Below are 27,773 nucleotides of genomic sequence, written 5' to 3'. Positions count from 1 at the left end.
AGTGGATCCACCACCAGTCAGACATGCACTTGGGATTTCACATGAAGACACGGGTTTATACGTAACTACAGCTAAGGGGGTCACCCCCAAAATGCACAGTGTTGGCAAGCTCTTAGCTGTCCCCTGGGCTAAAACCAACTCGGGAAACCTCGAGGAGGAGTTGTGACTGCCCTGAGGGACTGAGGTAACGTCCTTTTCCACGGAGCAGCCCTGCGGCCAAGCAGGACGCTCACAGGCAGACTTCAGCCCGACATCCACAGCCGTAGAGGAGCCCCGGGACGACGCAGTAACCAGCCACCGAGCCTCGCTCCCTGCTGTTTCTCACGATCTCACTTCCTTTTTATTACACTCTTATTCAGACAGTATTTAAAGTACTGGGAGAGCGAGCTCAAATTCACTGAGGCACAAATCTAAGTTAACATGGGAACACACCACTCAGCTTTCTGAGACGCGGTACAGCGGAAGGCAACCACACGCCGGAATGGACGTGAACCCAGAGTGTGCTTTCTGCTTGATCTGCCAGGGCAAGATGGGAAACTTGATGCAAATCATTAACTTCTCCAAGCCTCAGTTTCTAAAATGAAGGCATTAAGGGAAAGTTAAGAATTTTCCAGCCCTGACATGCATCACCTGCGAGCAAACTCATGTCTCGAATCCCACCAGTGTCTGGACAGCAGCTCACGCCCACCCAGCGGGCAGAAGCTAAAGCCTGAATGCTGGCAGCAGATGAGCCCAAGGCCTGGCAGTGCCACGACCGAGTGACAACTCCCCATGCTGTGACGTCCTCATGGGAAACAGGAGCAGCAGTGGAAGCACAGCATCAGCAGTGTTTGGCCTAGTGGTTAGTGTGCTAATTACGATGCCAGTGTCTCAGACCAGAGTGCCTGGGTTTGATTCCCAGCCTCGGCGATGGTTTCAGTAATTGGGTCCTAGCCGCCCACATGCACTGAGTTTCACCTGCCCCAGCCACTGTGGGTGCTGTGGGCACTGTGAGCAACTGGGGAGCTCTTTCTCTCTCCTTAGTAAATAATTTTATTTAAAAAGTGACCAACGATAATTGTAATGATAGTGTAATCACAGGAAAAGGTGACTTATTTGTTTACAAAAATGCCTGCCAAGTAGAAGGACCAGAGCTTCCGAAGTGTGCTCCTAACTCCAGAGAGAGAGGTCCTTCATCCACTGGTTCACTCCCCAAATGGCTGCAATGGCCAGGGCTGCGCTGATCCGAAGCCAGGAGCCAGGGGCTTCTTCCAGGTCTCCCACATGGATGCAGGGGCCCAAGGACTTGGGCCATCTTCTACTGCTTTCCCAGGCCACAGCAGAGAGCTGGCCTGGAAGTGGAGCAGCCGGGACATGAACCGGCGTCCCTATGGGATGCCAGCCCTCAGACTACTTATTTTTCTTCGCCATTACATGGCATTCTTGGGAGCTGCATGCAGCCTGCACTTCAGGTTGAGATGGATTACGTATGCAAATGTGGAGAAGTTAACAAAAATATTATTAAAGTTTGACTAGAAAAATAAGCCAAGAAGATAGTTTAGCAAAGAACCAGAAAGGGAGCTGGGAGGAAGACCCATCTCCTTGTTCTGTGACAAGTCCTGAGCTGCTCCAAGCACCCTCCCGTGGGCTCAGTCAGAACAAGCTGTCAGTCCCCTACTGGCTTTGAATGGTTCCTGCTGGCCACTTCCGTTCTGGGACATCAGGGAGCAGAGAAACCACGTGACCAAATTCACTCAGGCAAACCAAAGCTGCAGGGTGGGGCGGGCCTCTGGCTAACAGTAGTTGAGGTGCTGCTTGCATACCTGCAGCTCAAATCGGGGTGCCTGGGTTCAAGTCCCCATTCCACTTCCAATCCAGCTTCCTGGGAAGCCACACTTGGGTCCCTGCTGCATGGGAGACCCCAGTGGAGTTTTAGACTCCTGGCTTCTTCTTGGCCCAGCTATGGCTGTTGCAGGCACTTGGGAAGTGAGCCAGCAGATGGAAGGTCTCTGTCACTCTGCCTTTCAAATAGATAAAAATAAATAAAACTTCAACACAAGATAAAACTGGAGGGGGTGTGCTGGACACTTGGGAGTTACCGGACCTTTCGGTCATCCCATCACTGTGAGGACAAAGCAGCAGCACAAGCCTGTGCCGGGCGGGGGCTGGTGTTCGGCAGGTGCGGTGGGAGGACGGAGCTCAGAGCCGGGCGGCCCCGCACTCTGTAATCTGTAACTGCAGGACTCCTCAGCTCCAAAAGGAGGCGAACAACGCAGGGAGAGCGGGGAGGCGGACAGAACACAGGAAGGCAGCAGCCGGGGAGCTGGTGAGCGGCAGCACGCGGCAAGGCTCTGGGCTCCTGGTCCTGCTCTCCCCGTGGGCAACCCAAGGTCAATGAGCTCGGCAGCTGCCCCTGACCTGAGCTGTGTCACCTGCTCTGAGCACTGCTCCTGGATGAATTCCTGGATGAGTGTCCCAATGCCCTTTATCGAGCCTTCACCTCTGAGGGAAAAGAACTGCTCAGAGAGGCTGTCCTGGGTTTCACCCACCTTGGCAGTTGCAGGGTACATGTGACTAGGCCACCAGCCTGCAGAGTAACTCTAATACTGTTAAAAAGCAGCCAAGTCCCACACAGCCCCGCCTGGGGGAGGCGCCGAGTTTAGGAAGCCTCTGGTTGCACGGCAGACCAGAGCTGCCAGAGAGCCTTCGCCAGAGCGGGGAGCGTGAAGACAGCGAGCAAACACAGGGACCGACAGGAGACCCTGGCCAAGGCTGCCCGGCCAGTCTGGCTGTGCACAGGAGCCATAGACCTGGTCCCACGTGGACTACAAGTGACCAGGAAAGGATGATGGGTCCCAACAGAGACAATGGCCTCCAGGAAGTTGTCAATTCAGCAATTTCCTTTTCTCTTTCAAATGTCTGCCCATCCATTCATCCATCCATCCATGTCTCCAGCCATCCTTTAACCCGGGGAAGTCTGTTCTCTGTACCAGCTACAGACCACGGAAGAGGCCTCCCAGGCAGACGGCAGCACAGGTGTTCCACAGAGGCGGTGTCCTCACCACCAAGGGCAAACGCAAGCTCACGGGGATGAGGGAATTTGTCTGAGTCACACAGCACTAAGAGGCAGGGCTGGCCGGGAGCCCGAGCTCTGCCTCCAGACCTGGCCAGCTCTCAGGGCACTCCTGCACCCCAAGTGGCTACTCTTATGGGGCCCGAAAAGGAGAACCAGGCGAGAACCCAGTGAAGAAAAACAGAACAGGCCCATCACTTATTTAAACGGTGAGGACTGTGGCCAACACAACTATCCTGGAACCTAGCAAACTAGCCTCGAGCTCATCTGCAGGGCTTGGCTTCCCCTGCAAGTCTCTGCTTCCATTCTGCCCCCCGTGATTCGCCGGACAGCAGGCAGAGGGGCTGATGAACTCAGTCACTCCAGTCCATCGCTCCTCTGCTCAGAATCTTCCCAGGATTCCCATCCAAAAACATGCAGCATGTCTGCGAGGGCCCAGACGTCCCTCTGACCACCCCCTCCAGGCGCCTCTGTCTTTGAGCGCCTCCAGTCCTCCCCACCTCAGTGTTCGCCTGGTTCACCTCTATAGTCTCAGAACCTAGAACAGCACCTGGCCCACAGCTGCCCTCGGGAATTACCTGTGAAGAGCCCTCACCTGAGGACAGCAGGGGAGGCAGTCCTGCAAGGAAGTCTAAGAGCTGGGACCCAGAATTCACAGCCCCGCTGTGCACGGTTCGGGCCAATGACCTACTCTGCCCCTAGCAGAAAAATGCAAAAGTGAATGTGGCTTTGCTCTTTCTGACCACGCTCTCCACCCCAGTCCCAACAACCCATTTCCTTTTATTAACCTATTTTTTCTTAATTTATCTAGCTACGTGTTTATTTTAAAGGCACAGAATCTTTCATCCTATGGTTTATTTTTCAAATGCCTGCAACACCCACGGCTGAATCAGGCCAAAGCCAGGAGCCTGGAGCTCCACCCGAGACTCTCACATGGCTGGTAGAAATATGAACAGGAAACTGGATCAGAAGCCAAGACTCCCAACAAAACACCCAACACGAGATGTGGGGGTCTCAAGTGGCGTCTTAACCACTGAGCCAAACACTAACCCCCCTTCTAAGGCAGAAGGAGGAGACCTTTGAAAAGATCCGCAGAGGCACACAGAACCAACTCCATCTTCCACGTGACCCTGCAACAACCCTGGGCTCACGTCTACCACACCAAGGGCCACTTACACAGGTCCGTCCCGTACTTGAGCCCCACCTTGGGCACCCAGCCCTTGCTTCGGAAATAGTGGTAGGCCAGGTAGGTGGTCCTGAACGAGGGCTGCACCGCACTGAAGGCTTCCCAGAGTTTCATTATCGTTAAAGGTTCCTGAGTTAAAAACAAGCAAGCAAAGGAATGCATTATTACGCATGAACTGACTCCTCGCTCAGCCACTGGGTCACCACTGACACTCAGGGTGGAGCTGAAGCAGCCAATGAACCCCCAACAGAGGGCTTCAGCAGGAGCAGCCCCCAGCCACACGGGTCGTCAGGTGCTAGGGGGACTCTAAGGAAAACAGAGTTCCAGGGCAAACAGCCTCTGCCATCCCAGCACCTCTGGGCACGCTGACACTGTAACCAATTCCACCTGCTCTTCTCTGTAAGCTTTCTTTAATGAGGCTACCAGAAAAATCTAACAGGACACACGTGGCTCCCACTGGAGCTGCCGTTCTCTCAGCTCAGCTCTGGAGACTTAGGAAGGCAACATCTGAGAAAGAGGAGTGGCCAAGGGGAGTGGGGTGGAGGGTCCTGGACGAGATGGGGGCTGGGGAGGGAATTTCCAGGCAGAGAAACCTGGGTCTCACAGACCCTCAACGAGGCGAGATCAGGAAAGGTGAAAACCATTGTGTACGTTAAAGTTTCAGGAAAAAACGCTGCTCCATTTAGTCTCCAAATTAGTGATCTGCTACCTGATGGCATAAACTAACAATGCAAGTGCTCAAAAGATTTTTTATTTCTTATTGAAAAGAAACGTTTGGTTCAGAGAATATTCTGGAGCTTCAACAATAAAAAATAATACAACAACAAACTAAAACCAAGTTTGGGAAGTTTTTCGCTTCATTTCAGTGCTGTGGTAACACTCGAGCCCATCAAGTCTTCAGTCGCTTCGGCTCAGATTGCCTCAGGCTTTGATTGAACTCCATAAATGAGCCAGAGTCAGCTTTTCTTTTCCTTTTTTTGTTGCTAACGTGAAACGCCACACCCAAGAGGCCTTCAAACCCCACTGCAAGGAAGCACCCCAGCCCTGCGGGAACAAGCCACGGCCTTGCAGAAAAGCTGGGGCTCCCAGCGTGGCCAGCCGGCATTTTCCAGAGGCCGACTCTCCGGAGCTGCTAGAATTGTCCGGCAGATGCCAGCTGAGGCCGAGAGGCACCGTGGGGCTGAGAATGGCCACCTCGTGGGAAACCAGTCACGTGTGGCCAGGCTCCTGTTTCCAAATCATTGGGTACTGGTGAAAAAGCCCGATGCACGTACAGGCAAAGGGGTGATAACATCATGTGCTCCCAAGAACCGGATGAAATACACTCTGTTCCCACCTGCTGTTCTGCGCACCGTTCCCTTTCTATTTGCTTTACAGATGCTCCCTACTTCGGTACCAACAAACCCTTCCTAAGTTGAGTGTATCTTACGTGGGAAAGGCACAGACTACACCTGGCCTGCCACGCATCACACCCCATTCCAGTAAGTTCGAGGACGCAGAAATGTGTTAAACAGCACCGGCACTAGTAGGCCCGCTTCTGGCACAATGGGGATTGAACACAGCAAACATCTCACCTTCTCATAGTAAATACTGAGGCAGCCCAGAGCGTACACCAGGAAGAAGGCCTAAAAACGGAGCAAACAGGAAACACTCATTAGACATCGCTCCATTCCCGTTAACTATCTTACAGACTGATATCTCTTTACTCACAAATCAAGTTCATTCTTCTCATTTCTCTTTCCTTCCTTCCTCTCTCCCTCTCTCCTCTCTGAGGCTGTTAGAAACAGCCTGGGCAGGGCCAGGCTGAAACCAGGAGTCAGGAACTCAATCCAGGTCTCCCACACAGGTGGCAGAAGCCCAGTCCACTAGGGTCATCACCACTTCTTCCTAGGGTCTGCATTAGTGAGAAGCTGGGAGCCCAGGCACTCTGATAGGGGATGCATACTGAGAACTAAGCCAAACAAGTTAATTTGTTGATCATCATCAAATGGTCACATACTTCTAGCATGGTTCAAACTGAAAAAAATAAAAACAAAAAAACAAACCTAAGAAAACACGAATGGTACAAACTGGCTTAAACCAGTAAGAAACAAAACAACTGTATGAATTTTCACATAATGTATTTTCATCCTAAAAATCTACATAATTTAACTGAAGAGTGTCTACAGCTACAACAGAATGTTGTGACTAAAAATGCTCAGGGGATTGCCTCCTTTGAAAACCATGTCAAGCTGAGAAAAATAACAGGCAAGAGCTCTGTGCTGTGTGGGGCAGTGCAGACTCAGCTGAAATAACAGAGTAGAAGTTTCTGGGTGGCCCCTGCTGTGCAGTCCATTTGTATGATGCCAAGGTGTGTCTACCAGCTCCATGGCATGGTAACAGGATCTTCACAAATGCACCCACGGGAGGCTGGAGGAATAACGGCAAATAAAGCTGGTCCTCCTGAATAAAACCACACCTGAGTGGAAATAAACACAGCTCGCTGAGAAAAACGATACGCAGTCAAGCACTGACGCCAACAGCCGCGTGCTGCTAGCTTCGACTGTGTGGGTGACCAGGATCCATGGGTGCAGCCTAGAAGGGGTGTGGGGGCTGGGGTGCTGCAGGTGACTCAGTGGCAGCTGGCAGTAAGACTGGGTTATTGTGCAAGTATGAGGGTGAAAGATGAGATTCAGAACCGAACCACACACAATCCTGCATCCCATCTCTCTGCTGTCCTAGCAGCCAGAGTCAGGGTCAGAGTAGCAGGGCTCGGAGCAGTGGGGCGAGATCCGGCACACAGCGCTCACTCTGACGGTCTCCTCATGGCTCCCCATGCCCTGCCCAAATCCCGCACACGCACAACAGGCCACAGCACCTAGGGAGCACGGCGGTCCAGAGTCAGGGACTGAGCAGCTGCTGTCCTGGGGACCCCTCAGGAATCGCCCTGGTGCAGCAGTGTTGAGCTCTGCGTGGCTGCCTGACATTTCTTAAAGGGTGGTCAGGGCCCCCGGGGGCCCCCAGACCCCTTGCAGGTCTCAAAGCCAAAACCACGGCATGATCATCTTCTGGTATTATCTGCCTCATTCATGCTCCTGCCCAGCACCCAGGAGCTGTGCAACAGCACAGCAGACACACAGGAGCAGCGGAGGACCCAACAGACTTCCACAAGCCCAGGTCTTCGTGTGGTTTGCAAAAATGAGTAACAGGGCCATCTGAGCTTTTTTTTAAAGTGTGTTGGAAAAATGTCATTTTCATATCTAAATTAAAAACAAAGATTTATTTGGGGCCGGTGCAGTGGTATAACGGGTAAAGCCACCACTTGCAGTGCCGGCATCCCATATCGACACTGGTTCGAGTCCCGGCTGTTCCACTTTCAATCCAGCTTCCAGCTAATGCACTTGGGAAAGCAGTGGAAGATGGCTTCAGGTATGCACAGCTCCAGCCGTTGCGGCCAAGTGAGAAGTGAACCAGCAGATGGAAGACCTCTCTCTCTCTCTCTCTTCTCTGTCTCTCCTTCTCTTTTTTTGACAGGCAGAGTGGACAGTGAGAGAAACAGAAAGGTCTTCCTTTGCCGTTGGTTCACCCTCCAATGGCCGCTGCGGCCGGCGCACCGCACTGATCCAAAGCCAGGAGCCAGGTGCTTCTCCTGGTCTCCCATGGGGTGCAGGGCCCAAGCACTTGGGCCATCCTCCACTGCACTCCCTGGCCACAGCAGAGAGCTGGCCTGGAAGAGGGGCAACCGGGCAGAATCCGGCGCCCCCACCGGGACTAGAACCCGGTGTGCTGGCGCCACAAGGCGGAGGATTAGCCTATTGAGCCGTGGCGCCGGCTTCTAATTCTTTCAAACAAATAAATAAATAAATCTTTTTTATTTTTTTAAAAAGATTTATTTATGGCCGGCGCCGTGGCTCAACAGGCTAATCCTCCACCTTGCGGTGCCGGCACACCGGGTTCTAGTCCCGGTGGGGGCTCCGGATTCTGTCCCGGTTGCCCCTCTTCCAGGCCAGCTCTCTGCTGTGGCCAGGGAGTGCAGTGGAGGATGGCCCAAGTGCTTGGGCCCTGCACCCCATGGGAGACCAGGAGAAGCACCTGGCTCCTGCCATCGGATCAGCGCGGTGCGCTGGCCGCAGCACGCCAGCCGCGGTGGCCATTGGAGGGTGAATCAATGGCAAAGGAAGACCTTTCTCTCTGTCTGTCTCTCACTGTCCACTCTGCCTGTCAAAAATAAAAAGTAAAAAGAAAAAAAAGATTTATTTATTTGAAAGGCAGAGATACAGACAAAGGAGAGAGATTGAGATCTTCTACCTACTGGTTCACTCCCCAAATGGCCGCAACAGCTGAGGCTGGGTCAGGCCAAAGCCAGGAGCCAGGAGCTTCTTCCAGGTCTCCCCTGTGGGTACAAAGGCCCAAGCACTTGGGCCATCCTCTGCTGCTTTCCCAGGCACATTAGGAGGAAGCTGGATCAGAAGTGGACAGCCAGGACTCCAACTGGTACCCATTTGGGATGTCAGCAATGCAGATGGTACCTTACCCGCTACACCATAGTGCCAGCTGCAATATGCAACATTTATGAAACAGTAAATGCTGACAGATTTTTAAAATGCCCTTTGGGGCCAGCAATGTCCCTGCCCAGTGTGGCTCCCTCCTGTAGCGTGTGGGCCGCCCTTCTGGTCTCTGAACCTACTAAGCTCAGTTACGCCTTTGCAGTCGCTACTCCCGCAGTGCGGCACTTCCTCCCACGCTCACAGATCCCCTCTCAGCCAGTTCTTCCCTGACCGCCGGGTCCACGTAACCCCACCCCGTGTTCATCAGAGCAGTCTTCTTCCTCTGGACATCACTCTCTTCCCTGTGTCTACAACTAGAACGTGCACGCTGGCTGAGGATGGGCTTGTGTGGACAAACAGAGAGAGGCCCCCAGACCCTGCCCTTGCTGAAGCCCACAGCACCAGGGCCACTCTGGGACGCCCCTGCACCGCCCCAGCTCCCCTCCCCTCCCGTTCCCTGAGCTGCTGCCCCCCGCCTGCCAGGCCGCCCTTCCTCACCGTCCACTCCTCATTATCACACAACACCACTGTTTCTTGGACAGACCACAGGCAGCAGCCCCAACATGCAGTGGAAAAGACAACGTTGTTTCCTCAAACGGTTCAGTCCCTTCATTTTGTCAAAATTTGTGCTTCTCCATCCACAACAATGAAACATGAAGAATCAAGTTTGTGATTTGCCGGGGCTGGGTTCAAGTCGTTGCCATCAGCAGGGGCCTGGGACTTCAATTCTCAGAGCCTCGTCTAAACCCCTCTGGTTAGGAATTCTGGAAAGCACCTGAAGGCTCAATCAACTCATCAATGTAGCCCCCTACCCCCAATCCCTCCTAAAGACCCCGAGGGAGCAGGGCCTGGACAAGTTCAATTCACTCCTCTGCTAACGAGGTCTCTCCCCCGTTTCCAGTAAGAGGCGAGCTTTTCAGAAGCACACGTCTTCTCATTGCCAGCACACACACGCTTCCCTGAGCACGGTAAAACCGATGCCTCATTTCCACTTGCCTACAATGATGGTGTCGTTTATGAACTCATGCAGACCGCTGCTGGGCACTTGTCACAGGTGGGGACAACCTTAATTCAACCGAGCTGGTTTTGTTGAGAATGGAAGCATCACCAGACTGTGGAGGTCAGGGACCATGGGCCACAGGACCTCACGCGTTTTTACTTTTATGGTACTAGTAAGATGGAGAGACGGCTTCTTAAAAATTCTGTTTGAGGCAAAGAGCGAGCGAGCTCCCATCTGCTGGCTCCCTCCTGAAATGGCCACCATGGCCGGCACTGCAGTCCAGATCTCCTACATAGCTTCAGGGACTCAACCACGTGGGCCGCCACCTGCTGGCTCCCAGGGTCTGCTCCAGCAGGAAGCTGGAGCCCAAGTCCGGAATCAAGCCCAAGCTCTCCAATCTGGGGTGTGGGTTTACCAGCTCGGCTAAACGCCTGCCCCCAGTGATGGTTTTTAACATCCACTGCTAAATCTACTTAGGGCCCAGAAGCACTGTAATGGAAGAACAGATCTTGGTATCAGATCTCCTAGAAGCACCAGAGCCAATGAGCTCATCGGCACAGCAATCGAATCACCCCTGGAATGAACACCACACAGCAAGAACATGAAATCATCACCACGCCCGGCTCACAAAGGCCGCAGGCATCACTGGCTAAAAGCAAGGCGCAGGTGGGATCTGAAGACGCCATCTGGCAAAACTTCCAGGTGCCCCACCGGGGAGCGCACGCTACCAATGGGACCTCCTCACTGTGTCCCAAGGACCGAGGACTGAGAACACCACGGCTCTGCATCCGCACCCCAGCCTTCTCCGTTGCAGATTCCGTCATCTTCCCATCAAGAGCATTCAGAAAAGGAGGGAGTTTAGCCTAGTGGTTTAGATATTAGTTACGGGGCTGATGTTGTGGAGTAACAGGCTGAGCTGCTGCCTGCAATGCTGGCTTCCCACTTGGGCACCAGTTCGTATCCCGGCTGCTCCACTTCCGACCCAGTTCCCTGCTAATGTGCCTGGGAAAGCAGTGGAACATGGCCTCACTGCACTCACATGGGAGACCTGGATGAAGCTCCTGGCTCCTGGCTTCAGCCTGGCCCAGCCCTGGCCATTGTGGCCACTTGGGGAGTGAACCAGTGGATGGAAGACCTCTCTCTCTTTTTGTGACTCTGCCTTTCAAATAAATATTCAAAAAAACAAACATAAAAAGACGTTAAGATAGGAAGCCTGCATCTCCCATCAGAGTGCCTGGGTACAATACCCGGCTCTAGCTCCCAATTCCAGCTTCCTGCTAATGTAGACCCTGGGAGGCGGCATAGATGGCTCAGATAACTGGGTTCCTGCCACTCACAGGAGACATGGACAGCATTCGTGGCTCTCAGCTTGGGCCCCAGTTCAGCCTCTGTCTCTGCAGGATTTGGGGAGGGAGCTAGCAGACAGGAGCTGTTTCTCAAAAGAAAAAAAGAAAAGAAAAAGAGAACAGCACCTGTACTGATGATGGGTATTTTTCCTCTTGTCTTTATTCCTTAACAGGAATATCTGGCCCTGCCAAAGCAACCACAGGCAGGACCTGAAATCCAGTAAACCCACAGCAGGCTAATTTTACGCTCATAATTTTGTACGTCCCATGAACAGTGTGCCTTCGGCAGTAGGAAGGTTCCCCATGCCTGCTGGAGTGTGACAACTTCCTACACAGCATCTCAGAGCAGCAGGCACGCCAGGTCATCTAGAGATGATGTGTGCAGGCTCTGCGCAAGTGTCACACAGCTGTACAGAACGGGCTGAACACCCAGAGGCTGTGGTGTCCCTGGGCCACAGAACCAGGCCCTGGCAGATACTGAGGGCTGACTGCACTTCTGCTGTGTGAGTGCCACTCCAGGATCATTGCAAATGCTGACAGACAGAGCACACGTGCTACATGGCGGCAACAACGATGAGCTCTGGGGGAGTGCCCGCCTCACTAACGGGAACTGTGCTGCACACTGAACACGCCTGTTTGGTGCCACGGCAACAGCAGTAATGAACTGGGAAGCTCAACAGAGCTCCTGCAGCAAGGGGTGCCATCTGCCAAGGCAGGAAGGGCACTGCTGTGTGCGGCAAAAACACGGGCAAGGAGGGACTGAATGACGGTGGTCAGAGGCTGGGGAGCCCCGAGCCGCAGGGATAAGAAGGGGGGATTGAATGAGCGGTGGTCACAGGCTGGGGAGCCCTGAGCCGCAGGGACAAGAAGGGGGGACTGAATGATGGTGGTCACAGGCTAGGGAGCCCCGAGCCGCAGGGACAAGAAAAGGGGACTGAATGACGGTGGTCACAGGCTGGGGAGCCCCGAGCTGCAGGGACAAGAAGGGGGGACTGAATGATGGTGGTCACAGGCTGGGGAGCCCCGAGCCTCAGGGACAAGAGGGGACTGAATGACGGTGGTCACAGGCTGGGGAGCCCCGAGCCGCAGGGACAAGAGGGGATTGAATGAGCAGTGGTCACAGGCTGGGGAGCCCCGAGCCGCAGGGACAAGAGGGGGGACTGAATGACGGTGGTCACAGGCTGGGGAGCCCCGAGCCGCAGGGACAAAGTGATGAAGCTCCAGAAAGAACTCTGCAAGAAGTGAAATGGACGGTGCGGAAGGAGACACCCAGAATCCCCTACGCAAGGAGCAGTCACATGATCCGAATCACGCACGAGAGCTTATCAAAGGCTGGTGAAATGCTGTGAACACATCCCGGACCTGTGAGTTACAAGCTTTGAGTAGATGAACTCCATGGTAGGTGAATACCTCAATACAGCTGTGTGAACTAATAGCACAATATTCAGCCACACTGAAACCTTGACGTGCAAGGTGCTCGGGGCAGAGGCGTCTGCAGCTGAGGCGCTGCTCGGGACATCTTCAGCCGGTAAAGGCGTGTCTGGTTCAAGCCCTGGCTCTGTTTCCAGCTCGAGCCACCTGCTAACGGACACCTGAAGACAGCACGTAAGGGTCCAAGTGGCTGGGTCCCTGTCACTCATGTCAAAGACCCAGACTGATGGCCTGGGTAGTGAGCCCCTGCCACCCATGTGGGAGGCCAGGATGGAGTTCCTGGCTTCTGGCTTCAGCCTAGATCTGACTGTTGGTGCCATTTGGGGAGCAAATCGGTGAACAGAAGATCTCTCTCTTTGTCCCTGTCATTCCACCATATACATAAGTAAAAGAATAAACACATAAATAAACCTTTAAAAATAAAAAGTAGCCAGACAAATTGCTTGAATCCTCTGTGGAATGACAGGTATGTCCTCTCAATCACACATCTTAAAAACGAGGACATAAAATGCGAGACTCGGGACCTGAATCGCGCCGTGAGGGAGGCTCCCGGGTGCAGGGCTGCCCAGGAGCTGACACGAACTGAACAACATACCTCTTCAAGGCTGAGCTGCAAATACTCAAAGATCCTGTATGGGTTTCTTCTGCACACTAATTGCTTTCTCTGCACCAACTGGAAAGAAAAGAAAAAGAAACCACACACGTAACGGCTGGAAGCTGGCACGTCGCGTGGGAGACTGAATCGCAAAATGACATTTTCTCATCTGTCCCCAAGGTGCCCGTGCTGCTGGGTCGATACTGTAAAGGATTTCTCACCGCTTACGTGGAAAAGGCAACCTGAATTTTCGCACCAGGAACATCTGATTCATTTCCTTTTCCCCTTGAATTTCCCAAGGAGTTGTGATCATTTCACTGGATTCTGGGTCGCCTGTTTTCCCTTCACTGTACCTCAGATGCCACGTGCCCATCTCCTGAGAAGAGTTCGGAGGGTGGGCTTCCCACATAGCACTTGCTCACCAGGAAGCTTCTCGTGCCAGCTCCTCCGGGGGCCGGGGGGGTGACGACCCTTCTCCGTGGTGGCGACCTCTCCGTGCCGGCACCTACGCTGTGTGCCACACTACGCTGTGTGATTACCACTGCGCTTTGTTTTCTCCAGAACAAGGGCGACAGTGTCATCAGTCTGTTCTCACAGTGTTTAGAAAGTTACCCAAACGGGCCGGCGCCGCGGCTCACTAGGTTAATCCTCCGCCTTGCGGCGCCGGCACACCGGGTTCTAGTCCCAGTCGGGGCACCGATCCTGTCCCGGTTGCCCCTCTTCCAGGCCAGCTCTTTGCTGTGGCCAGGGAGTGCAGTGGAGGATGGCCCAAGTGCTTGGGCCCTGCACCCCATGGGAGACCAGGAGAAGCACCTAGCTCCTGCCATCGGATCAGCGCGGTGCGCCTGCCACAGCGCGCCTACCGCGGCAGCCATTGGAGGGTGAACCAATGGCAAAAGGAAGACCTTTCTCTCTGTCTCTCTCTCACTGTCCACTCTGCCTGTCAAAAATAATAATAATAAAAAAAAAAAAAAAAAAAAAGAAAGTTACCCAAACGTTGAGGTTTCAGTATAAACAGCTCACAGGTGCTGCGCTCCTGGGGAGGGGATCCAGGCTCCCCTGGACACACACGCCGTACTTAGGATAGGCCCTCACATCCCACACCTCCCATGGGTGGAACCATGGTGGTCCCCCTTGTCTGGAGGGATGTTCCAAGAACCCCCGCCCAAGCCTTAGACAGATCTAAACACTATTTACACTGTTTTTCCTTTACTTACGTATCTATGATAAAGCCTAATTCATCTGTTAGGCATGGTCAGAGTTCAATAATAATGAAGATGATGATAACAGTGGATAATAAAACAGAAGAATCTAATAATACGCTGCAGTGACAGTCACGTCACGTAGAAAGTCTCTCGGGGCGGCACAGTGGGTTAACGCCCTGGTCTAAAGCACCGGCATCCTATATGGGCGCCGGTTCTAGTCCCGGAAGCTCCTCTTCCGATCCAGCTCTCTGTTATGGCCTGGAAAAGCAGTAGAGGATGGCCCAAGTCCTTGGGCCCCTGCACCTGCGCAGGAGACCCGGAAGAAGCTCCTGGCTCCTGGCTTCGGATCGGTGCAGCTCTGGCTGTTGCAGCCAACTGGGGAGTGAACCATCGGATGGAAGACCTCTCTCTCTGCCTTTCCTCTCTCTGTGTAACTCTGACTTTCAAATAAATAAATAAATCTTTAAAAAAGGAAAAAGAAAAAGTCTCTCTCAAACTGCTGGGGGCTACAACCAGGGAGAGCGACGCCGCGGGCAGGGGGCTCCAGGGTCTCTTCCACTTACTTCCCCAGCTGGGGCGTCCTCCCGCGGGCTCCCATCACACAGCACCTCCTCCACGAGCACGCACTCCTGGTCAGCACAGGCGACCTCTGCTCCACGACTGCTGTCCTCGGGCTGGGGGCCGCATGCAGGGGCAGGGCCGTCCTGTTCACAGCGACCGACTCGGGGCCGAGGCGTGGGGTCTTCCGGCACACACTCATCCAAGCTGTCTGTGCTCAGCGGCTCGGGCCCAGGGCCCTCCTGCAGGCAGTCCGAGGGCCGGCTTGCACTGCCCGCCTTGTCTGCCCTTCCGGAGTCCCCGTTGGTCACAGACAGTGTCTCGCTCCTTGCTGTGCCCTCGCTGGTGGAAGCCGTCTCTGAGCGAGGCTCAGCATGCAATTGGCCGCCTTCAGCCCTTCCGACCCGAGGTCGCTCCAGTGGCCGCGTGAACTCCTCGAGGACGCGGCGCACTGCGCTCTCCTCCTGGCCCTGCCTGCGCATGAGCTCCGCGGCCCACTCTGCACGGCGCTGATACCTGTAACACAGAAACGCCGGCGCTGACACTCAGGTTTCCTGAGGGAAAAGACCCCAGCGCGTGCCACAGGCCCAGGAAGCCACCGGCCAACACGTCCACAGCGCCTGGACTGAGCAGTGCGCCTCGGGCAGACACCGCCTTCCTCACTTGTTCCTGGGTTCTGCAACACAAGCACCCGCTAAGCTTTCCTGTTTCTATTAACATTTCATTTTCTTAAAAATCGCAAAAAATTAGCTTATTTAATAAAGCACAAAAATGTATGTACTTTAAAACCAAGAGGCTTAAGTAAACATACAAAGAAACAGCCATTCTTTACCAGAAGTCATAGTGATTATTTTCAGTTGTGTATGTCACAATGTTTTGATTGTTTAAATGAAAATGTAATTTAAAAATATCATTTATCTAAGAGGCAGAGAGTTCACAGACACAGAGAAAGACACCATCTGCTGGTTCACTTCCCAAATGCTCACAGTGGCCAGGGCTAAGCCAGGGTCAGAGCCGGGGTTATAATCAAAGTCTCCCACAAGGGCAGCAGGTGCCCACGGATTTATATATTTACATACTTGAAAGACAGAGTGATGGGGCCCAGCATTGTGGCACAGTGGGTAAGGCCACTGCCTATGATGCCAGCATTCCATGTGGGTGCTAGTTCATGTCCCAGTTGCTCTACTTTTTTTTTTTTTAAAGATTTATTTATTTATTTGAAAGTCAGAGTTACAGAGAGAAAGAAGAGGCAGAGAGAGAGAGAGAGAGAGAGAGAGAAAGGTCCTCCATCCGATGGTTCACTCCGCAACTGGCTGCAGTGGCTGGAGCTGTGCTGGTCTGAAACCAGGAGCTTTTTCCGAGTCTCCCATGCAGGTAAGGGGCCCACGGATTTGGACCATCTTCTACTGCTTTCCCAGGCCATAGCAGAGAGCTGGAGAGTGGAAGTGGAGCAATCGGATCTCGAACTGGTGCCCGTATGGGATGTGGTGCTTCAAGCCAGTGTGTTAACCCACTGTGCCACAGTGCCGGCCCCCTGCTCCACTTCTGATCCAGCTCCCTGTTAATGGCCTGGGAAAAAACAAAGGAGAATGGCCCAAGTGTTTGAGCCACTGCCACCCACATGGGAGACCTGGATCAAACTCCTGGCTCCTGGTTTTGGCCTGTTTCAGTCCTGGACATTGCACATGTTAGACCTGTCTCTCCCTCTCTACAATTCTTTCAAATAAATAAATAAATCTTAAAAAAAAAAAAAAAAAAGAGGCAGAGTGACAGTGAGAGAGGAGAGACAGACAGACGAGATCCTCTATCTGCTGTTCACTCCTCAGATGGCCACAACAGCCAGGGTTGGGCCAGGCTGAAGCCAGGAGCCAAGAGTGTCTTCCGGGTCTCCCACATGGGTGCAGGGCCATCTTCCATTGCTTTCCCAGTGCATTAGCAGGGAGCTGGATTCGAGGGGGAACAGCTGGGACTCAAATCAGGCACATGCGGGATGCCACAGCACCGGCCGTTTAGGACTAATTTAACAAAACCTCACTTGATGCATTTCAAATATGAGTTGATTCAAAGTAAATTCAGTCATAATTTTCAAGGACACATTTACAAAAAAAAAAAAAAAAAGGTATGGTCTGCCTGAAAGGGTGTGGACTGCCTAAAAATAGACCTGATTAAACATAATTTTGATCAAAGCCAAGTTCATTGTGACTTACTTTTCTGATGTGATGATAGGCATGTTAGTCTTTATATCTGCAACAACAAAGCAGTTCTGTTAGTTTCAGACAAAATTTCCTTTAAGAAGGAAAAAACACTAAAAATCTGTGAGAGGCAGAGCATTTCAAGATTCTCATGTGGTGCAGGGGTTACGGTGCTGCTCGGGATGCCTGCATCTCAGAACGAAGTGCCTGGTTTGAGTCCCAGCCACTCCCCTTCCTTAGATTTATTTATTTGAAAGTCCGAGTTAGAGAGAAGGACAGAGAGCGAGAAGGAGATTTTCCATCTGCTGGCTCACTCCCCAGATGGCTGCAATGGCCAGGGCTGGGCCAGGCTAAGGCCAGGAGCCAGGAGCTTCCTCCAGTTTTTCCATGTGGGTGGCAGAGGCCCAAACAATTGGGCCACTTTCTGCTGCTTTTCCTGGGCCATCAGCAGGGAGATGGACTGGAAGTGGAGCAGCCAGGACATGAACTGGCACCCACATGGGATGCCGGCATCCCAGGTGGTGGCTTTACCTGCTACTCCCTAACGCTGGTTCTGGCTACTCCACTTTCAAATCCAGCTTCCTACAATGTACACCCAGGGAGGCAGCAGGTGATGGCTCAGGTCCTTGGCTGCTGCGGGCATCTGGGGAATGAATGAGCAAATGGAAGGGTCTCTTTTAAATTAAATGATAACAACTAAGGACTAAAACAAGAAACTAGGAAAGTAAACACACCCCAACAAGGTCAGCAGGTCTCCCCGGCAAGCCCACAGCCTGGTGAGAAGTCTGACTGCTCTGAAAGCGTCTGGGCTTTACGTCTGCCTCTGCCTTCTGAATAAATAAACAAATCCTAAAAAAAATTAATTCAGCATGAGTCAAAGAACGAAACGCAAGAGCTGAGACTATAAAGCTCTCAGGAGGAAATCTGCGTGAGCAGACTTGGCAGTGATTTCTTAAATACGACATCTACGGCATGGGCAACAAAATAAGGAAGTAGATGGGGCTGGTGCTGCGGCACGGTGGGGAAAGCCGCTGCCTGCAGTGCCAGCATCCCGTGAGTGCTGGTTCAAGTCCTGGTTGCTCCACTTCTGATCCAGCTCTCTGGTGTGCTGGGAAAGCAGTGGAAGATGGCCCAAGTCCTTGAGCCCCTACACCCACACGGGAGACCTGCAAGAAGCTCCTAGCTCCTGGCTTCGGATCAGCACAGCTCTGGCTGCTGTTGCCATTTGGGGAGTGAACCAGTGGATGGATGATGACCTCTCTCTCTCTCTCTGCCTCTAAGCCTGCCTTTCAAATAAATGAATAAATAAATGAATCTTTAAAAATAAAAATAAACAAACAAGCAGATAAATCAGACTTTATTTAAATTTAAAACTTTTACCAATTCACTCTAGGAGGATTACTATTATTTACAAAAAAAAAAAAAAAAAAGCATCAAGTGCTGGTGGGGAAGCTAGAGCCCTTGTGCACTGTGGGTACCGAGTGTGGAGTGCGGCGTGCGGTTTCTCACAAAGCCAAACACATGACCTGCAATCTCCAGTCCTGGGTCCAGTCCAACAGAGAACTGACACCGTGTGCCGATGGTCATAGCTGCGTTACTCACAACAGCCACGATGCAGAAACAAGCCCAGGTCCATCAGTCAGTGGATGAATAAACAAAATGTGGTCAGTCCACACAAGTGGGGTGCTCCTCAGACATCAAAAGGAATCAAGTTCCGATACACGGACAAACCTTGAAAACGTGATGCGAAGTCAAAGCAGCCAGACATGAAGGGAAAAATCCTACAGTATTCTACTTACGTCTGATATATCTCAACTGGGTGAATCTGCACACAGAAAACAGAAAACTGACCAGGCACTGGGGGAGAGGACCTACAGCGGATGCACAGGTAACTGCTGTACACTGCTCAGCACCCTCCACAGGGCTGGGCCACATGCACCCCTAGCAACGCACGGCAGCGTCTGTATCCCAGGACTCACCCATGGAGCACACGGTCAGACTTTTGCCCTAGTGCTGAAATGGTATTTCAGTGCTATTTTCATGTATATATTTTCTACAATACAACATTTAAAACAAAAAAAATTATTTTTTTGAAAGGCAGAGTTAGAGAGAGGGGGAGAGGGAGTAAGAGAAGGAGAGGAGGGATCTTCCATCCTCTGCTTCTCTCCTCAAACGGCTGCAATGGCCACAGCTGGGCCAGGGTGAAGCCAGGAGCCTGGAACTCCATGCGATCTCTCATGTAGGTGGCAGGGGCCCAAGTACTTGGGCCACCCTGTGCTGCTTTCCCAGGCACATCAGTGGGCTGGCTTTGAAGTGGAGCAGCCAGGACTTGAACTGGCACTCATATGGGATGCTGGTGCTGCAGGCAGTGGATTAACAAGCTGTACCACACCACCAGGCCCTAAAAAATCCCAACTGCATTTAACCTGCTGGTATTGTTTCTTACATAGCTACCGTGTTCCCTAGAGAATACATCAAAAGATTAATAAATGAAAGAGGCTAAGTGAGAACTACACAAATTAGAAGGTTTTAACAAATGTGTCAATATCATAGCTATTGTTGTAAACTGTAATTCTGGAAATAACATACAAAATTCACTGTGCATACCCCCATAGGTGAGTAGGTACTTAACTACCAGCACCTACCAAGTACACGCACAGCACCCTGCCAGGCAAAGCTTAGCGACAGAAAAGCCCGAGGAACACTTGTAGTAATTCCCGGAAGAGACTGCACATGGTAAGAACCATCCTAGCTGTTCTTCTGGGCAGGAAACCGCAGTGTGAATGTGACTGCTCCAGAATTCTACTATGTAACATACAGATGAGAGCTGTGAGATCAAAAAGGAAAGAGCAATTCGACAGAGGAACTGAGCCACTGCGCTTACCTTTCCACTTCGCAACCAGCTTAGCATCTGAGCCTGTGAAGTGTGGACGGCTTTTTGACAGAATACCTTTTCCAAAGTAGCCCTTCCAGGAGGGAAGAGAGAAAACATCAGTTCAATTTATTTCTCATTTTTAAAAAAAGATTTTATTTATTCATTTGAGAGGTAGAGTTACAGACAGCGAGAGAGAGAGAGAGAGAGAGAGAGAGAGACACAAAGGTCTTCCCTGCGTTGGCTCACTCCCCAAAAGGCTGCAACGGCCAGAGCTGCGCTGATCCGAAGCCAGGAGCCAGGAACTTCTTCCAGGTCTCCCACATGGGTGCAGGGGCCCAAGCACTTTCCCAGGCCACAGCAGAGAGCTGGATGGGAAGAAGAGCAGCCGGGACTAGAACCGTCGCCCATATGGGATGCTGGTAGCACAGGCAGAGGATTAACCTACTGCGCCACAGCCTCTATTTCTCATTTTTTAAAAAAAGATTTTATTAACGTCAAAGGCAGAGGGACAGAGACAGAGAGGCAGAGACACAGAGTGTCTGAGACTTCCATGTGGAATGGAAACGGGGCAGCCGGGACTCAACACTGGTGCTCAGGGCGGGGACGCCAGCGCGCAGGGGGCGGCCCGCTGAGCAGTTTCTTAGCAGAGGTGGCCGTACCTACGGTGACAGGAGGTTCTCCCCACCACAGCTCCGCAGCGCCCCTGCATCTAGTCACTGCTGAGGGCTGCAGCTTCTCCTCTCGGCTCACGTGAAGAGTCTCGTGCCCCTAAGCTTTGAGCACACCTCATCTGCCTGAAAACCGAAGACCGCACCGGCTGGGGACCCGAAGGCAGCGGGGCGGGCTCGGGAACGCGGGGGCCCCGCCTGCTAGGATTTTAGCCACAGCTGAAGCAGCCCTCACCTTCTCGCTGATTCCAAAACAACACAGGCTCTTTCCTCATCCTGAAAACACTCACCCACGCAGACCACTGAGCGGTAAAACACCTCAGTGCAACATGAGGATACCAATGTGCCGGGCACCTCCCAGAGCCCCCGGCTCGGCGTCACGCGTGGCAAATGCATGTCCTGTCCCTGGTGAGCAGCAGGCCACGGCACCCTGGGCTTGCTCACACTCCCTCCTCACCACGGCCACTGTCACCTACTTTTCCACAAGCTGCCTGGAGGTGACGGTCACCTTGGGCTGGACCAGGAGCAACAGCCGCAGTGCTAGGATGTTACACACGAGGCTACACCACTCCATCAACTTACAACACTGTACACTCACCATGAGTCAGTCCTCACTGTCAATCACACCCCAACCAACATGCTGATTTCAAAAATATTTCTCTCTTTGAAAAGCAGAGTTACAGAGAGAGAGAGAGACAGGCAGATCTTCCACCTGCTGTTTTCACTTCCACAAGGGCCAGGGCTGGGCCAAGACCAAAGCCAGAAACTCCATGTGGGTCTCCCTTGTGGGTGTCAATAGCCCAATCACTCGGGCTACCCTCTGCTACATCCTTGGGTATATTAGCAGGGAGCTGGAACAGAAATGGAGCAGCCACGCCCCAAACTGGTACGCACGTGGAATGCTGGTGCTGCAGGCGGCAGCTTAGCCCTCTGCACACAATGCCAGCCTCCAACCTGCTATTTTTAAAATGTCTTCAGTGATGAACAGGCTGGAGGGCAGGGGGAGTGGGAGCATGGGCGGGTAAGCTACCAGTCTCTACCCAAACCTGTCCCCGCTGGCGAACAGTAAAATCTAAAGCTCGTCCTCAGGTAAGCAGTGGCCAACGAGCACCTGGGCTCAATACCCGGTTACAGCTCCGGACTCCAGCTTCCTGCTAACGCAGATCCTGGGAGGTGGTAGCTCACCTCACGCCATCGGGTTCCTGTCACCCGTGCAGAAGACCTGGGTCTAGTCCCAGGCTCCCAGCTTTAGCCCTGGGTATTGGGGGAATGAACCACAATACAGGAGCTCTCTCTCTCTGCCTCTCAAATAAAGGGGTTTAAAAAAAAAAAAAAAGACATCAACACGGAGAGCAGCCAAGGAGGTGGAGCGCGCTCTTGAGGTGCACCGCCTGTGCACCAGGTGGACCACCACACCGCTCGGCGGTTACCTCGGAAGGCAGGCAAGCGGAGGTTTAACTGCTGTGTGGTTTTGTATTTACAATGAACTTGGCAATGCTTTTCATGACCCAAAGTCAGAAAAAAGGTCAAGCCACTGACCCCACGCCAGCACTGCCACGTGGCTCCACGGCGGGTAGGGGGCTCATTCCCCTCATGGTGCCTAGCTTTGGGGCACCTGATTCAAATCGAGCAGTTCCCACCGTGGAGGAACGCAGGAGCAGGGTTCAGGGTTTGTCCTGGAAGGGCCCTGGTGGGGTTTGCCGGGAGGAGCCAAGGCAGCCCGCGCTCACCTTCCCGTACAGCTGCCCGATGTCTTCCGGGCTCCTCACCACCACGCTGTTGTTGATCATCTCGGCGCGGAACATTCTGAACTCTCTCTGGGGACCACAGTCCTGAGCAAAAGGGATGGGCCACGGGGACTCGTAACTCTCGTGCACTCTTCTCCTCCGTTTCGGGGCATGGAAAACTGCTTCCGCCATTTTCCCAGGGTAACTGTTCTGTGAAGAGCAGGTAACCGGGAGAAGCAGCAAGTCACTCGATAGCTGGTAATTCAGATCTACAAACGTGAGCACGCTTACACCTCGGCCCAGAGAACTTTGGGATCTGGGGTGGGGGGGGGGGAAGACCATTCATAAAGTGATAAACTACGTAACACAGCAATCACACTCGCCTAGCCCACCTCCAGGAAGACCCCAAAGCCCAGGGTCTTCTTTCCAACGAGGCTGATGTCAGGGGACCCAGTGACACACTGAAGGGAAGAGGCTGGGTCTCCTGAGCGTGCTGCAGGGGTTCTGCCTATGGGGATCACTTCCACTCTGGAGACACGAAGACAACGCAAGGAGACTCCGCCCTCAACAAATCAAATCCAGTAAAGCACTCCATTTCCCCAAAAGTGGGCCTCACAGTACATTCTAAATCCTAGGTCAGTCAGCTTCTAACTAAAAATATATTAATTTAAGCAGCAGACACACACACACACACACACACAAACAAGTGAGCAAGCACGTTCCCATTCCCTGGTTCCCACCACACACGCCCACCATGGCCAGGGCTGTGCCAGGCTGCAGCTGGGAGTCAGGAGCCCAGTCACTGGGGTCACCACTGCTGCCTGCCCGGGTCTCCATTAGCAGGAAGAAGGCGTCAGCATTGAACCCAGGCACTTGGATCTGGGATGGGGGCATCTTAACTGCTAGCCTGTTCCAACCTCTAAAGTAAATAAACAAAGAGCAGCACACGGACAGCAGCAGCTGTCACTTAAGGGGCTCTGATGTATTCCAAGTGCCAGCGGCCACCAGCAGGGACTGCAAAGCCAAAGCACCACCTCCCCAGCCGTGTGGTGGCACACAGTACTGATCGCTCCGTGCTTCTGATTCCCCAGCTGCAAACCGAGGGAGGAGGCAGATCCCGCCTGACGGTGAAGACTCGGACAGCACTCAGAACACTGTCTGTCACCAAGTGAGGAGAGCACACCGCAGCCACGGTGATACTCCTGGGTGAGTGCTACTAACACCAATTTAAGAGGAAGAAACAGGGGCCAGTGTTGTGGCACGGCGGTAGAACCCGTGATGCCGGCATCCCACGTGGGTGCCCGTTTCAGTCCCAGTTGCTCTACTTCTGATCCTTGCTAATGGCCTCGGAAAGCAGAGGAAGATAGCTCAAGTGTCTGGGCCCTTGTCACCCACCTGCGAGACCGAGGAGAAGCTCCTGGCTCGGCCTTGGCCCAGATCTGGCCATTGTGGCCATCTGGAGAGTGAACCAGCAGATGGAACATCTCTCTGACTCCCCCTCTCTGTAACTCTTTCAAATAAATAAATATATCTTAAAAAAACAAATAAAAAAAGCAGTACATGTCCAGGTTGGAGATCTGTAAAAGGCCCCTCAGGTGATGGCACTTGGGGGCTCCATGTCTGCTCAATGCCAAAGCCCACACCTTTCTCTGGTCTTGCTGCCAGCACAGGCAGTGTCTGTCCACTAGGGTGAGGGCTTACCATCCTCCAAAGAAGGTACAGGGCTTCTAACAACTACAGGTTTACCACCCAGTGGACCAAGGGAGAAGAGGAAGCCAAGGGCAGCACCGCCCCCTTCCGGCCTTACACCTGAGCCCAGGAGACAAAACAAGCAGATGCCACCCACCAAGGACGGAAAGAGGAAACGCAACAGCAGCATGGCTGCGGGCGTGTGCAATGCGGATGGAGCCACAGGAGACGACTTTAACTTGGGAAAACCCAATCCTACGCAAAGGGACAAGAGTGAGTGGTCTAAGAGGTTTGTCAAGTTACTCTGCACAACGGGCAGAGGCCCTGGTAGGAGCTGGGAGGTTTGACTGTGGCGCCCTCAGTGTCAGGTCTGGCCCTGGTTGAACTGAGAGCTTATGTGGGAGTTGGTGCTGTGGCACAGCGGGTAAAGCCGCCGCCTGCAGTGTGACCATCCCATATGGGTGCTGGCTGGTGTCCTGGATGCTTCACTTCCGATCCAGCTTCCTGCCATTGTGCCTGGGAAAGCAGCAGAGGACAGCTCAAGGGCTTGGGCCGCTGCAGCCACGTGGGAGACCCAGATGCAGCTCCAGGCTCCTGGCTTTGGCCTGGCTCAGCCGTGGCCATTTCTGCCATCTGGGGGAGTGAACCAGCAGAGGGAAGATCTCTGTCTCTCCCTCTCTGATTCTTGCAAATAAATAAGTAAACATTAAAAAAGAAAAACAGAGATTATATGGTGTCTTCCCTGACAAAGCACAAAGACGGAGACTCTCGCACTGGGTCCCCGCACCTATCAGGCCACCAATGCAATCAAGCTTGAGACAGAAGACGGCTATGTGGAGGGGGAAGCTAGGAGTTTTCCAGGTTTCATGACCGTTAGAAAGAAATTAAAGACCCTGACCCATGTCATGATATTTCAGGCAACTTCTCAAGGCAAAAGCTGGGACATTAAACAAGGAAAAACACACACCAAGGAAGAGCTGGAGGAACTGGTACATCAATGACAAAAGATAAATCAGTAAATAGGAATCTTAGAATTGCCAGTGTTCCAGGCAGCAACATGCCAGGATAGTTTAATTTCCAAGTGAGGTCCTTTGGGGTTGGCGGTGTGGCACAGTGGGTTAAGCTGCTGCCTGTGACGCTGGCACCCACACGGGCACAGACAATGGCCTGGGGAAGCAGCTCCTGGCTACAGCCTGGCCCAACCCTGGCCGTTGTCATCCTCTGGGGAGTGAACCAGTGAATGAAGACTCTCTCTCTTTCAAATAAATAAATCCTTTTCAAAAAATGAAAAAAAAAAAAAAACAGTCTCTCAATGGCACTGCATACGGAGCATTTCTGTCTACACTACATTTCGGTATACACTACATGCCATATGTAAGCACTGGGCACAGGATTTCTAACGTTAACTGTGTCACCAGAGTGCATACTCCTGGGAACCTTAAAATCCCCTCCTTTGGGCACGGTGAAGACTTTCATCTTCAATGCTGACTTATTCCTCAGCCCAGACCAAGGATGTCGTCTTGTACTCCACTAAAGGAATGATGTATTCTATTTTTTTAAAAAAAGATTTATTTATTTGAGGGGCAGAGTTACAGAGAGGCAAAGGCAGAGGCAGAGATAGAGGTCTTCCATCTGCTGGTTCACACCCCAGATGGCCACAATGGCTGCAGCTGGGCAGATCTAAAGTCAAGAGCTAGGAGCTTCTCCCAGATCTACCACGCGGGTGCAGGGGCCCAAGCACTTGGTCCTTCTTCCACTGCCATCCCAGGCTATAGCAGAAAGCTGACTGGAAGTGGAGCAGCCAGGACTTGAACCGGTGCCCATATGGGATGCTGGCACTGCAGGCGGTGGCCTTACCCACTATGCCACATTGCCAGCCCTTAATTTATTCTAAAACGGAAATAAATCCAGCAGGCTTAGCTGGTCTGAGAAAAGACGTTGTCTCTAGTAAGGGATTCGGGGAGCAAGCTGACTCACGTGAGACTTCCACTCTGAGGCTCTGACTTACACACATCCCATCTGGAATTAAAAACAACTCAGTGGCCAACTTCAGAAGACGCAAGCAGGGGCGGGTGCTGTGGTGCAGCAGGTTCAGCCACCGCCCGGGACGGCCACGTTCTGCAATCAGACTGCCAGTCCCATCTGGGCTGCTGCGTGCTTCTGACCCCAGCTCCTGATAACACGGAAGGCAGCAGATGGTGGCCCGTGGACCTGGGTTTCTGTTACATGACTCCAGCCTGGCCCAGCCCTGGCTTTTGTGGGCATTTGGGGGAGTGAGCCAGCTGATGGATAATCTTTCTCTGCCTCTGCCATTCTTTCAACTAAATGTTAAAAAAAAAAAGTTTAAAAGCTAAGTCCCACCTACGGGTGGCTATCTGGCTTAGTGGTTAATACGCCTGCTTCCCACGGTGAGAGTGCCTGGGCTCAGGGCCCGACGCCAGCTCCTGACTCCAGCCTCCTGCTAATGCAGACCCTGGGCGGCAACAGTGATGGCTTAAATAACTGGGCTTCCACCGCCCACGTGGGAACTCTGGACTGACTCCCCAGCTTAGTCCTAGACCTGGCCCAGTCACTGCTGTTGCTGCATCTGGGGAATGCATCAGTGGATGCGAGCTTTCTTTGTCTCTCAAAAGAAACAAAAATTTTAAATCAAGATTCCAATGAAATGTTTTCCACAAGTGAAAATAAGGGGCCCATACTGCGGGGCTGTGGGTCACTGTTGCTGCTGACACCAACATCCCATAGCGGGGAGCCAGTTCAAGTCCTGGCTGCTCTGCTTCAGATCCAGCTCCCTGCTAACACTCCCAGGAGGAAGCAGATGATGGCTGGAGCACCTGGTTCCTGTCATCCACATGAGAGACCCGGGTGCAGTTCCAGGCTCCTGGCTTCAGCCTGGACCAGCCCTGGCTGCTGTAGGCATTTGCACAGCGAACCAGCAGATGAAAGATCTATCACTCTTTCTAATAAATTAATTATAAAAAAAAAAAAACAACAAGGAAAGTGAATAGTACTGTCATTGGCCTGGTTTGGTTATGGTTTTTCCTTTGGGCCAAGATCTCCACACTTGAGTTCTCCACACCTGTGGGCTCCCATCTGCGCATCCCACCAACCAAGCACTGAGGCCATCTTCTGTTTTCCTAGGCCATAGCAGAGAGCTGGGTGGGAGTGGAGCAGCCGGGTCTCAAACTGGCACCCATTTGGGATGGTGGCACTGCAGGCAGCGGCTCTATCTGCTACGTCTCAGCGCCAGCCCCCTTTATTCCTATCTTGAAATCCATTTTTTCACAAACTTTTTGGTGGACTCTCAGATATATATATATATTTTTTGATAGGCAAAGTGGACAGTGGACAGTGAGAGAGAGAGACAGAAAGGTCTTCCTTTGCCGTTGGTTCACTCTCCAATGGCTGCAGTGCGCTGATCCGAAGCCAGGAGCCAGGTGCTTCTCCTGGTCTCCCATGGGGTGCAGGGCCCAAGCACTTGGGCCATCCTCCATTGCACTCCCAGGCCACAGCAGAGAGCTGGCCTGGAAGAGGGGCAACCGGGACAGAATCTGGCGCCCCAACCGAGACTAGAACCTAGTGTGCTGGCGCCGCAGGCGGAGGATTAGCCTATTAAGCCGAGGCGTTGGCCCATATTAGATATTCTATGTAACCCAAGAGGATTTAAAATACACAGGAGAGGGCTGGCATTGGGCCACAGCAGGTTAGGTTGCAGCCTGTGAT

The 27,773-nt window shown here is 52.7% G+C and overlaps 1 protein-coding gene across 5 annotated transcripts in view; it reads right to left on the bottom strand.

Annotated features, from left to right (window-relative positions):
• TSEN2 (tRNA splicing endonuclease subunit 2) overlaps positions 1-27,773 on the bottom strand; it is a 36,415-nt gene that overhangs the window by 5,847 nt on the left and 2,795 nt on the right. For 3 of the 5 annotated variants that reach the window (XM_062200469.1, XM_062200471.1, XM_062200470.1), the window contains exons 2-8: positions 22,365-22,571; positions 19,976-20,057; positions 17,107-17,143; positions 14,905-15,415; positions 13,137-13,214; positions 5,813-5,863; positions 4,229-4,367 (exon numbers count right to left, since the gene is read on the bottom strand). In XM_062200469.1, coding sequence (XP_062056453.1) covers positions 4,229-4,367; positions 5,813-5,863; positions 13,137-13,214; positions 14,905-15,415; positions 17,107-17,143; positions 19,976-20,057; positions 22,365-22,553 — 1,087 coding nt within the window. In that variant the 5' untranslated portion in view covers positions 22,554-22,571. Of the gene's footprint in view, positions 1-4,228; positions 4,368-5,812; positions 5,864-13,136; positions 13,215-14,904; positions 15,416-17,106; positions 17,144-19,975; positions 20,058-22,364; positions 22,572-24,207; positions 24,787-27,773 lie in introns of those variants that run through there. The other 2 variants (XR_009866756.1, XM_062200472.1) reach the window with 2 other exon arrangements.

Source organism: Lepus europaeus, chromosome 9, assembly GCF_033115175.1.
Source record: "Lepus europaeus isolate LE1 chromosome 9, mLepTim1.pri, whole genome shotgun sequence".
Classification (NCBI taxonomy): Eukaryota; Metazoa; Chordata; class Mammalia; order Lagomorpha; family Leporidae; genus Lepus; species Lepus europaeus.
The sequence above is the reverse complement of the archived record's forward strand: the minus strand, read 5'-3'. Positions and strand labels throughout refer to the sequence as shown.